The sequence below is a fragment of the Lactuca saligna genome, chromosome 4 (genome assembly GCF_052625555.1).
Source record: "Lactuca saligna cultivar CGN05327 chromosome 4, ASM5262555v1, whole genome shotgun sequence".
Classification (NCBI taxonomy): Eukaryota; Viridiplantae; Streptophyta; class Magnoliopsida; order Asterales; family Asteraceae; genus Lactuca; species Lactuca saligna.
Window position 1 is genome coordinate 158,331,604 of NC_136420.1, and position 13,352 is coordinate 158,344,955.

At 39.6% G+C, this 13,352-nt stretch overlaps 1 protein-coding gene across 1 annotated transcript; it reads right to left on the minus strand.

Annotated features, from left to right (window-relative positions):
* Nucleotides 1-10,536: 10,536 nt before the first annotated feature.
* On the minus strand, nucleotides 10,537-11,595 carry LOC145042993 (glyoxylase I 4-like). The gene is made up of 3 exons (XM_078991521.1): nucleotides 11,246-11,595; nucleotides 10,998-11,103; nucleotides 10,537-10,916 (listed from the first exon to the last, which is right to left on the minus strand). Exons 1-3 carry the CDS (start codon nucleotides 11,398-11,400, stop codon nucleotides 10,656-10,658), a joined length of 522 nt encoding a protein of 173 aa, XP_078847647.1. The 5' UTR covers nucleotides 11,401-11,595; the 3' UTR covers nucleotides 10,537-10,655.
* Nucleotides 11,596-13,352: the final 1,757 nt, after the last annotated feature.

Below are 13,352 nucleotides of genomic sequence, written 5' to 3' on the forward strand. Positions count from 1 at the left end.
GTGTTTTTATTTCCTTTAATCATGACTTAACGACATATATAATTGAAATATTTATTAAATTGGCGACCTCTAATTAACGGAACTTGTATACAGTGGAAATTTTCGTTAACGGTAACAGGGAAATGTAACGGACTAACTTTGGGTTGTCACACAAATCCTCACATCCATCAATGGGGTGATTGTATTGAGGTTGGGATCATCAAAACAACTCAAGGGAGGTTAGAAACAAAAACCCTAATCAATGAATCAAACTAATTTCGAAATTAGGGCTTTCCCCGAACCTTGAATTCGAAATATAGAGTTAGAGGATGAGAAATTATACCTCTCAAGCTTAATGTTGCTTCATATCTTCAATTCCTAGCTGGATTCCTCACTAAATACTCTAAATATTCCTTTGTGTCATATAAATCGCCATTTCCTTGTTCCTTTCACTAAATCTCATTCCTCATCTCTTTAAATGAATAGAACCCCATCTAACTAGTAACTACTTTTGACAATTGGCATAAATGATGTAACGCCGAAAATTTTCAAAACTAAAATTTTCACTTAAATTCGCTTTGATCTTAAAACAATTTTTGTAAAAATCTCATTTTTGTTTAAATTACAAAAACATAACTCCATAATCAAATAAATAGTAATTCAGGATCCTCTTAAAACATAACTCTTTCTCTGGTGTATACAATCGAGCCGGTGCCATCCCGTGATCCTGAGAAAACCTGAAACACAAATCACAAAACACTGTAAGCACGAAGCTTAGTGAGTTCCCCAAAATAGCACATACAACACATACGCCACTCAAGGCTACAATATGACCCTCCGGTCGGTGTGTCTCAGCGGAACCCTCCAGTTTCGTATCGTTGAACCCTCCGGTCCGGTCTGTATCGTTGGACCCTCCGATCAGGTCTATATCGTTGGACCCTCCAGTCCGGTCTATAAACTCCGCATAGCATAAATCACAAAGACATGATGTATAGCATATCACATATAACATAATACTCAATGTAAGTACATAAGACCCTCTGGTCACACATAACTACCACTCAAGGTAACGTATAGTGAGAAGACTCACCTCAAACGAAGTTGGATCGTGGTTAATGTCCCGACCTGGTCTCCTTTGATTATTCAAATAACATCCCCGATCAATACTCTCTCATTGTCTCAGCTCTAAAGATTGGGTAGAAGACCATTCTACCCTTCCCTAAACTCTCTTAAGTCGGTCTTGACCAAAACCCTAAAGTCAACGAACGTCAACGGTCAAACTTTGACCCGACTCGTCGAGTGCACATGGGCGACTCGGGGAGTCCACACGTGTCCACTGAATACTCCATTTAGTCTCGCTTGACATGTCGTGCCAACCCCTAGCTCGACGAGTTACTCCTGGTATGAATCGCAAGGCAACCCCGACTTGACTCGTCGAGTCTCTCCATGGACTCGGCGAGTTTCCTCCATGACTATGCTCATTCGACCTTCTGAGGCCAGATCCGCTTTACCAACTAGTAGATCTAACCTTCTAGCACTCAAAAGTCACGTAAAGGTTCAAACTTTACGTTCATGCAACCCACAATTAGCCATAGATGGAGAAATAACCCTTAAAATGATCACCTAAGCTCCAAACTCATAAAAGACTGCATAAAGCTGGGGAATACGGACTCTCTGGACCTCTCAAGGTCCAGATCTGAAGATATACACACAAAGGGGACATCACATACTCTAGATCTCTTACCAAAAGAAGAGAACAAACCCTAGATTCATGAAATCTATCACACAAACCAAGATGAACATGAATCCTTACCTCTTAAAGCAGCTCTGAACGAAATGATGGAAGATTTGAGTCCCACAAAACAGCCTAACACGAAATCCATCCTTCCCCTTGCTAGAACACACCAAAATATGATGAATTTTCCCTCTTCTTGCACCACAAGCTCTCTCTCTGTTCTCTAGGGTTCCTTGGGGTGTAGTGGCTGCAAATGAAGGCCATAAGGACCTTTAAATAGGTCCCAAACCTGAGAAATTAGGTTTTCTCTGCCCAGCACCTACTCGGCGAGTCCCTCCTCTGACTCGTCGAGTCCACTCATTAAATTCGCGTGAAAATCCCGTCTCGACTCGGCGAGTTGGATCCTCAACTCGTCGAGTCTCTCCTTTAATCAAAAGATTCAACTACACAATAATAACCCTGAAAATATGGATGTTACAATTCTCCCCCACTTGAATTAGATTTCGCCCTCGAAATCATCCGTTAACCACACATAGGTTTAGTCATTAACCCGAAAGGCACTACCGAAATGATCTTCGTACCACACTGATATTTCCTCTATAGACATCCGAAACCAAATAGAACCTCCAAAACCAGACTTTAAACCAACTCTTTTGCCGCTAAAAATACCCCTTCCCAATAACCGGAAACTCTAGTGGCCTAATCTGCCGCTAGACCGCATACTTGAGCGATCACCATGATTTTTGCTCCTCGAATATCAACCCAGTTTCTTCACTGGCTCTTTGATTCCCATAAGACCACAACCAAGAACCGGCTATCTCTCCTCCAAGCCGATCATGCTAAACATATGAATCACGCCCCACAAATAAAAGGGTTCACACTCCACCGGGGCACATCACTCAGAAGTATCCTCAAACATCCCATTCATAAACCTCAGCTCGAAATTCCATTTCCCTTTAACACCACACGAGGTCTGACTGTCGTCTATCCGCATAACTCTTCTAACGGCTCTGGGCCGTCAGCAACCTCTTCCTGACCTGCTGAATCTGTTCGTCGTCTGAAGCACCATCTTCGTACTACCCATCACACACTGCCCTACCTCTCCCCAGCAAATGGGAGTCCTACACCTCCTCCCATACAACAGCTCAAATGGTGGCATACCAATGCTTGAATGATGGCTGTTAATATAGGAAACTCAGCCAAAGGTAAGTACGTGTCCCAACTCACTCTGAAATCCAATACACATGCCCGAAGCATGACCTTGAGCATCTGAATCGTCTGCTCGCTCTGCCCGTCAGTCTGTGGGTGGTAGGTGGTATTAAAATGCAACCTTGTGCTCAACTCATCATTGAATTTCTTCCAGAATCTGGAAGTAAAACGTACATCTTGATCTGAAACAATCAAGATCGGTACTCCGCGCCACGATACCACCTCCCTCAAGTACAACTCTATCAGGCTCTCCGCAGAAGAGCTCCCACTAACTTCCTCTTCACATTAACTATCTCGGCTTACATGACACACAAGTCACAAAATTCTCAAATGAAAACTACAATCCAACCGCAAATCGTCTTAGCCCTGATAGAGACAGAGACCCCAGTCTCGCCCTTGGTCCAACCACCATGCTCCAAAACTCAATACTAGGGCTACTCAAGCCTAAAACTCTTCTTCATCATACACTGATCGGAGAACATTCCACCATCACACTCTCGTGCCGTCTAGTGAGTACTATGGCTCCCCGCACATCACAAAAGCCTCTGAATAGTGAGTACGATCGCTCCCCGTAGCACCACAACACCAACTGACTAGTGAGTACTACGGCTCCCCGTAGTACCACGACTCCCTCTCTCTGACTTCTGAGTACTACGGCTCCCCGTAGCATCACAACACCCTCTGACTGGTGAATACTACGGCTCCCCGTAGCTTCACCCCATACTCTCATTCACATTACAACACCACACTACGTCCACTAATTCATGCTCCGCAGACTATCATAGATAGCTACACATACCTGCCCCACATATGCATCACAGACTTTGGCGGCAACCGCTATAACAAAAATACCTACCTCTGCGGAGATCCACTTTCTTAAATAATCCCTCTTGATGTCAATACTCGAGGGGCTCCCACTGGAACCGTAGATACATGATACACCACTAGTCATCTCAAACTCAAGATTCTAAATAACTCCAAAATATGGACATTATACCCGGGTACTATGGAACAACATTTCAGAACATCACGATGTCCTGCCTCGACCACTGATCTCCTACTCCCAGCATCATACAGATACAACAATACATTTCCTCTGAACCCCATAAATAATTCTTCATTTTCCCAATGCGCAACTTCAGTGTATCTTAAACACTCAATTGGAATACAAAGAAAGCGCTAACACTTCAGAACACGCTGATGATCCTCCAAAACCCTTTCCCCTGCTGCTCAAAATCCAAGCAAGAGTACACATACCGGCCCGTGAATTGGCTGCTCGACAATCTTCTATCCACCCCAAAAGGGGCGTGTATAATCCATACTTCGACCCAGAAGTTCTCAACTGCCCATACCATCATTACGAGTCTTCCATTTGAAATGACCCTGACCACCACCAGATTTCTGACCATTGGCCACCTCCCGTGGAGACACCCATCCTTTCTCAGACACATACCGCATGCATTATCTCGCTCTGCACCTTTCCTTGATCACTAATGACCTTGGTATCATGAATTTGAGCCGCAAGTTTTTGTATCCAACCCCTAACCGATCTTGCACAAATCTCTGGTTCCCTCAATAAAGTACCCGGTTCTCCCCTACTTAGGGTTTGAACCATCACCAATTGATTCATCAACACTCTACCCCACAGACGGTTTCCTCCAGAAACATTGCACCTACGCTTGGAAGGTGCCACACAACGCCTAATGATCTCCCCACATAGAGATCAAGAAACCTCAAATACCCTAAATCTCCGAAGAAATCCTCAGGAACTTCTCATCACGACTGCCTCTAGCCATTCGAAGTCTCGTACCATCCTAATACTGAACATCCCAACCGTCCAGTACTATCACTGACTCTTAGACTGAAACAATATATCATCATACTCCCCATCCTCGACTTCTCACCCCCATTTCAACACGTGGATCATCACGAGAATAGGGACTCCACTACCATACTTACTGCCCATCACAGATAGAAGAGCCACCGCTCTGATATGCTCGACTGGATTACCTTCTGATACCGCTACCACACGCCCTACTATACTCAATTAGAGTGTAGTGTGGTCCTTCACTATCTCAGTCCCCACTGACTACCTGCTCATGGTAGATCATTTCCTTGCGGCAGACATGCTGCCTGATACTCTGGTGGAAAAAATCATCATCAATGTCAACCCGTAGGGTTTACTCCTAAACCCAAAATTGAAATCTCTCGTCTCTCCTACTTCCCATAGGAAACATAAATAGCACCCATCAAGTCACAGAAGGTGACATCTTCTCCATCGGCTGATTGCTCACTCAGACCGCAATCCCCCATAAATTCCTGCTCTACTAATCCTTGAGTCTTGCGACCACATCTAACATCTTACCAAGATATTCTGAAATGATCTCGACCTCCCTTTCAAGGGATGCCTCTTCGGACTCAATCATGGCCCTTAGGCCTAAAACCCCATCGCGCCCAAACTCTACCAATCAATCCTGATCGGACAACCAAAGAATCACAAGCATCATATGCTAAGAACCATGGTACTCAGCCCCTGACATCTCTTCTCAATCTTCTACAATATATGGTACTCGAACCATAACATCACTCCTCAATTTGCTCCGATGCATGGTGTACGAACCATAACATCACTCCTCAATCTGCTCCGATGTATGGTGCTCGAACCATAACATCACTCCTCAACTGGCTCCGATGCATGGTGCTCGAACCATAACATCACTCCTCAACCTGCTCCGATGTATAGTACACGAACCATATCGTTACTCCTCAATCCGCTTCGATGTATGGTACTTGAACCATAACATCACTCCTTAATCTGCTCCGATGCATGGTACACGAACCATAACATCACTCCTCAATCTGCTATGATGTATGGTACTTGAACCATAACATCCCTCCTCAATCTGCTCTGATGCATGGTACACGAACCACAACGTCACCCCTCGATCTGCTCCTTAGAACCTTCAGAATACTCCCTGTATTGAGTATGGGTCCTCTACTTTCGGTAGTACGGGCCCATACTATCTGCCACATCTACCCATAATTTCCACACTGACCATCCCAGAGCTCCTAAGTAGCTGCTCAACCTTCTCGTTCGCTAATTCTGCCACGCGTGCTCGCTCCTCAGCGAAATGCTCTACTCCGCCAGTGTACTCATCTGGCTAAGGTTACTCCCTTGGCTCTTCCTTGGTCCTCCTACTTCTCCACCATCAGCTGTTGAAGAGGTCCTAATGATGCCACCCATCTACCTCCTGAATATCATCATATTCACTCGGTAGCTAATTCCCATCATCGAGAGTTCCACAAAGCACGAAGCAAGCAGCATTCGGGCATCGAAGAATACATAGAACTCACTCTGGGTGATAACTCCGCTTGCTTTGCTCATTCTCCAAAGTACCCCCGAACTCTGAAACTCTACCCCTCGCAGGTTCTAACTATTCTTTCGATAAGCACCACAACACTCATCTAGGCGTCTCTCCTAGATTACTCCTCTACTCAAATCCCCTAAAAGGATTCCAACTAAATACTCTCACTCATACTCAAAAGTGCATCACATTACAGCAACTCCTAGGCTAAGGCATCACAAATCAAGCCACTCTAGTCCTAAGATATGAAATACCTAGCCTGTCTCTAGCATGCATAATATCTCATAAAATGTATCATAAATATCTCATAACACAAAAGTAAGGATATTTTGGGAAACCACCGTTCCGGCTCTGGCTGATTGTACACACTGCTCTTTCTCGCTTCCTCTTTGAACTCTTATTCATTTTAGAAAATCATTTCTTTGAAAACTTTTCTTACTTCCTCATTTTGAGTCCAGATTTACCTGAAGGTGCATCCGAATCCCTCAAACCAAGGCTCTGATACCAACTTGTAACACCGAAAATTTTCAAAACTAAAATTTTCATTTAAATTCGCTTTAATCTTAAAATACTTTTTGTAAAAATCTCAATTTTTTTAAATTATGAAAACATAACTCCATAATCAAATAAATAGTAATCCAGGATCCTCTTAAAACATAACTCTTTCTCTAGTGTGTACAATCGAGCCGGTGCCGTCCCGTGATCCTGAGAAAACCTTAAACACTAAGCACAAACACTGTAAGAACGAAGCTTAGTGAGTTCCCCAAAATACCACATACAACAAATACGCCACTCAAGGCTACAATATGACCCTCCGGTCGGTGTGTCTCAGCAGAACCCTCCAGTTCCATATCGTTGGACCCTCCGGTCCGGTCTGTAACGTTGGACCCTCCGATCCGGTCTATATCGTTGGACCCTCCAGTCCGGTCTATAAACTCCGAATAGCATAAATCACAAAGACATGATGCATAGCATATCACATATAACATGATACTCATTGTAAGCACATAAGACCATCCGGTCACACATAACTACCACTCAAGGTAACGTATAGTGAGAAGACTCACCTCAAACGAAGTCAGATGACCTCTCGTGCTAAACGTCTCGACCTGGCCTCCTCCTATTATTCAAATAACATCCCCGATCAATACATTCTCATTGTCTCAACTCTAAATATTGGGTAAAAGACCACTCTACCCTTCCCTGAACTCTCTTAAGTCAGTCTTAACGAAAACACTAAAGTCAACGGTCAAACTTTGACCCGACTCGTTGATTGCACATGGACGACTCGGTGAGTCCACACGTGTCCACTAAATCCTCCTTCTAGCCTCGTTTGACACGTCGAGCCAACCCATAGCTCGACGAGTTACTCCTGGTATGAATCGCGGGGCAACCCCGACTCGACTCGTCGAGTCTCTCTATGGACTCGGTGAGTTTCCTCCATGACTATGCTTATTCGACCTTCTGAGGCCAGATCTGCTTTACCAACTAGTAGATCTAACCTTCTAGCACTCAAAAGTCACGTAAAGGTTCAAACTTTACGTTCATGTAACCTACAGTTAGCTATAGATGGAGAAATAACCCTTAAAATGATCACCTAAGCTCCAAACTCATAAAAGACTGCATAAAGCTGGTGAATAGGGACTCTCTGGACCTCTCAAGGTCCAAATCTGAAGATATACACACAAAGGGGACATCACATACTCTAGATCTCTTACTAAAAGAAGAGAAGAAACCCTAGATTCATGAAATCTATCACACAAACGAAGATGAACATGAATCCTTACCTCTTAGAGCAGCTCTGAACGAAAGGAAGGAAGATTTGAGTCCCACAAAACAGCCTAACACGAAATCCATCCTTCCCCTTGCTAGAACACACCAAAATGTGATGAATTTGACCTCCTCTTGTACCCCACGCTCTCTCTCTTTGTTCTCTAGGGTTCCTTGGGGTGTAGTGGCCGCAAATAAAGGCTATAAGGACCTTTAAATCGGCCCAAACCCGAGAAATTAGGGTTTCTCTGCCCAACACCTACTCAACGAATCCCTCCTCTGACTCGTCGAGTCCACTCATTAAATCCGCGTAAAAAACCCGTCTCGACTCGGCGAGTTGGATCCGCAACTCGTCGAGTCTCTCCTTTAATCAAAAGATTAAACTACACAATAATAACCCTGAAAATCCGAATGTTTCAAATGACCCCTAACCTTCCTTGTTCTCATATTTAGCACCATTTAATCAATAAATAAAAGGAAACTTACATCTTTCACACTTTGACCCCCAAATAATTCATTTTATTTGATTAGTCAAATGACTATGTTAACATTAGCAGCAAAGTTTACTATTTGTCGAAACTAGTCCCTCAACTTTACAACTCTTGTCAAATTTACAATTACTTCAATTATTTTCACATTTATATAAAAGGTTGACATAGTAACTCCTCCTCCATCCATTATATGAATTTAGTAGTTCTTTCCACTAACTGAGTCAACCCTTTGGTCAATTTACTTCGCAAATTTGACACTTTTACCCCTTTAACTTTAAAATGTTACTATTTTCACTTATAACATTCCAAACTTCATATCAACTAATGATATGATTATCCCTTGATTATTTAACTATATAAATCATTTCATTTATTTAATTGATTAGTTTAAGAACCCGATCTTAAATTTTAGGATGTTACATTAACAAGGGTAGAAGGCAATGGAATTAAGTTTGACTTTTGGTTGGAATTATTGGCTTTACCGGATAAAAAATTTCGGGTTGTCACACCCTAATTCTCGAGTGTTTGCAAATGTATGATACAAAGTTGAAATTCAATAGTTTCGATATTTTCATTATGTAATAGTTTGGTTTGTTTGATAAGATTATGTTTGTTCAAGGGTTACACCAAAATGGGGGAGGATTGTTAGTGATTTTAGTGTCACCATGTCATTTTATGTAACTAGAATTAACATTTGAGTTAATGGGCTTCATAATATGTATTTTAATATATGTCCGGGTTTATGCAGAGTGCACACATGTATAAGATCAAATTAGAAGTTGGTTCAACGACAAGTCGGGGGTCCGGGGGCAGCGCCCCTAGATCCAGGGTTTCCAAAGGGGCAGCGCCCCTAGCATTAGTTTTACATATGAGAATATAATGAGAATTAGGATTCTTGAGGAAGAGTCGTTAGTTTTGGTAACCCTAAATCATCATTAAAATCCAGATTACCCTGACTTGCTTCCAAAGTAACTCATGATAGCTCATCCCTAATGAAACCCTAATCTCGTTTATTATACAAACGGTTCTTCATTCTCAGAAGAGAGACACGGAATTTAACTCTCATTTTCTTCACACTTTCACAGAATCCTTCTAGTTACGATTTTTGTGTCTAGTATCGTAAGTGTCCACTTGGATTATCCAATACTGAATTTCTTGCAAGTCAGACATATGGTAGAAATATCAGTTCAGAAAGTGTTCTCACGATCCAAATTGGTATTCAGATCTCCACCATAAACCCTAATTTTTTAACATGCATGACCTTTTGGATGATATGGACGCGCTCCACATCATGTTTTGCATAAAAACATAAAATATCAAACGCATTTGCATAAAAAAATAAAATATCAAACGCAATTAAATATCAAATGCAAAAAATATAAACATAAAATATCAAACGCCTTGTCATATTTGCCTTGTCATATTTTGGTGTTTGTCTAACAAAAAAAACTCACTCCGTATTTTCTTAAGCCCACGGGAGGGAAACTTTTACATCTATATATATGCATGCTTCCTTTCTACTCAAAATAAATAAATAAATAAAAGTTGGACTAAATAAATGTTGATCTTCCTCATCAAAAAATTGACCAAATGTTTTTTATATTAAATAATAAAATTTAATAATCCCCAGAAGTACATAAACAAATTTTGACTAGGCGTCAATAATATTATAAACATCTACAAAAGAACACAAAACAATATGTTACAAGAAACCAACTGCCAAAAATAACTTCAGATCTGATTGGTTGATTCTGGTTTCCTAATTTGGCTGATTCTGGTTTCCAGTCTCCTCGATTTCAGTTTAAATCTCGATTTTGATCCTTTTATCGAGTATCCTGTCTCTTAGTTCTTAGGTTTATGTTTAATTTATGGTTTCAGTTTCCTCATTTATGACACTGAAGATGAAATGGGTTTTCTGAGTCGAGCATTCATACGAAAATTTATTAAATAACCATAGAAATTAAAGCATATAAATCAGAACACAAACTGAAATCAGAAAGATAGCACCATTGATATTTGATAGAACTATAAAGTATAAACCATTAAATAGAACGTAGAAATTACAAAGCATTACTACAACAACAGAGCAGAGACCATTTATGGGATTCACTGAGTTACAGCTGAACACATGTTTGGAGTTTGTTGCTGCGAAATGATATCTAAGTTAATCCGGGAGCATGATCGGATCATTTCTCCGGCAAGAGAGATCACCGGAAGATTATCACAGTTGCAAATTTCGACCATGAATCCATCTGGATCATGGAAGAATAACTGATCCACGTAGATTCCACCTTCCTCCACCCTCTGTCTCTTGTAAACGATTTCCATCTCCTTCAGCTTCTTCTCCACTGCTCCCATGCTCTCACACTGTCGTCATAAACAAAACCCAATTCAAACTTCGAAGCTCAAAAACGGAGTTGATCAAAATCGATGTTTAAACTGTGTTACCTGGAAGGAAATATGATTATCTTTGGGATTTATTTCGGTTTTCTTCGGCATGTTATCAGGGTGTTCGGATTGCAATAAATGAATCCCAATTCCGTAGTTAAACAGCCTGCAAATAATCATATTAAGGATAATTCATAAGGTGGCGGATAAAGATCAATAACAATCAGAGAATCCAGAATTTTCAGTTCGACGATTCTGGATTTCAGCTTTTGTTCGAAATTAGGGTTACAAGGTGAAGATGAAATTACCATGCACCATCGAAATCAAACGATCCAGGCCTTCTGATCGGGATAAATCCGAGAACATTAGTATAGAAATTGATGGATTCTTCAATGGAGCGGCATACGAGCGAGATGTGATTCAACGACTTGAGGTGCAGAGGATTTCCAGCAGTTTCCTTCATTTTCCGACAAATTTTTGGAGCGAATGCGATTGATTAATCGACGAAACTCAAATTCAACTGAAGAACAAATTGGAAAGATGACGATGAAAATCAGAGTACTCGAAAGGATAATTTGTTGAGGGCAAGACGTATATGAAGAAAAAAGATGAAAGAATTCTTCGACTGATTGATTCAGAAAGGATGAGAACACCGCATTGAACGAGAACGGAGTTGAGGTTTCTTATAGGAGAAAGTTTTCTAAGCTTTTGGTACTTCTTTTCCACGTGTCATGATTATCCTGTGCTTGACACATAGGTTCCACGTTGCTAACAGCCCATGTGGATACTGACACCTCATTTCAACTAGACAACTAGGTTTTGGATTTTCTCGGTTGAATTTTAGCTTAAAAAACAGCTGTAAATATTTGGGAGAATTTCATATATGCCCTTCTTAAACCTCAAAATATCATATTTGCCCAGCTTAATTTCTTAATATCATATTTACCCTTCATAAACATTCAAAATATCATATTTGCCCAAATCCTTTTTTATAATGTTTTTAATATTTTATAATCATTTTTTATAACTTAAAATTACTATAATAATTAAAAAATTTAACGATATTATCCTTACGTCTATGATAATGGAACGTGAACTTCTAAATTGTTGGAATGTCGTCCTCTTGACAAACAAAAATATTCATTTTCAACCCTCTCTATGGAATGTATATTTTGATTGTTTAGTTTTTTTTGTTGATTATGTTGTAGATGAAGAATATTTTAGATATTACCATTGATATTTTGATGTTTAAAAAGTACATATATGATATTTTGATATTTAAAAAGGGTATATATGATATTATGATGTTTAAAAAGGACATATATGATATTTTGAAATTTTATGAATGGTAAATATGATATTTAGAAATTTTATGAAGGGTAAATATGATATTTAGAAATTAAGTTGGGTAAATATGATATTTTGATGTTTAAGAAGGGCATATATGAAATTCTCCCTAAATATTTTAGGTATACGACGACTCGGATTTAGAAAACGTGAACCGACCCTCTACTATTAATCAATAAAAAGACAAAAATCGTTTTTTTTTTATTTTATTTTATTTTTAAACTATTCTTATAGTCCATGGATATATTTTGAATCCCATAGAAAAAAAAAATCTTAAAATACACAAATGTCATCAAGTTCTTTTATACTAACTCAATAATTGAAAAAAATTACTTATACTACCTTTTAAATATAAAAATTTTCTTAAAAAAATTGGCCCATTTGAAAGATGGATCATAGACAATCGTCCGTATCACATATTTTCTAGGACAAGCCTGAGAGTAAATTATGTTTTGGAGGTTGTGTTTATATTTATTTGTCATTTAAATCTAACTTTTGAATTTGTAACATGATTCATCGTTGTGGTTTTGAAAAATTGCATGCATGACTCGTGAGGCCGATCCTCTTAATGCCTCTTCGTTAAGTACATTTTGTCGTTAAGTGCACCGTAAAATGATGAACATACCTTGTTTTGTCAGTTTTCTAGTTTTGTCTTTTTACTATTTTTATCATTCTTTGAACTTGAGGTATTATTTCCAGCATTTACATGAAAATGATAAAATAAGACAACCTTTTTACTATTTCTTCTTCTTGAATCCACCACCAAGATGTCTTTCCCGTTGTCACTAGTTTGATATCACCTCCTTACTTTATGTTTCTCTCGTACAACATCGATTACCACTCTCTACTATTTTGCTCATATGGCATGTTAAAGTTCCACAAATTCTTTATGCTTGTTTAAAGAATTTTACAGAATACAAAAGTTTAAATTTTTTGCTGAAAAGCTGAAATATTTCAGCTTTGATATTTCAACTTTGAAAGATTGTAACTCATTAAATATAACATAAAAAAACAACAAAATTATAGTTTAAAATCATTTACAAACTCTAAATCAGCCGGAAAAAAAAA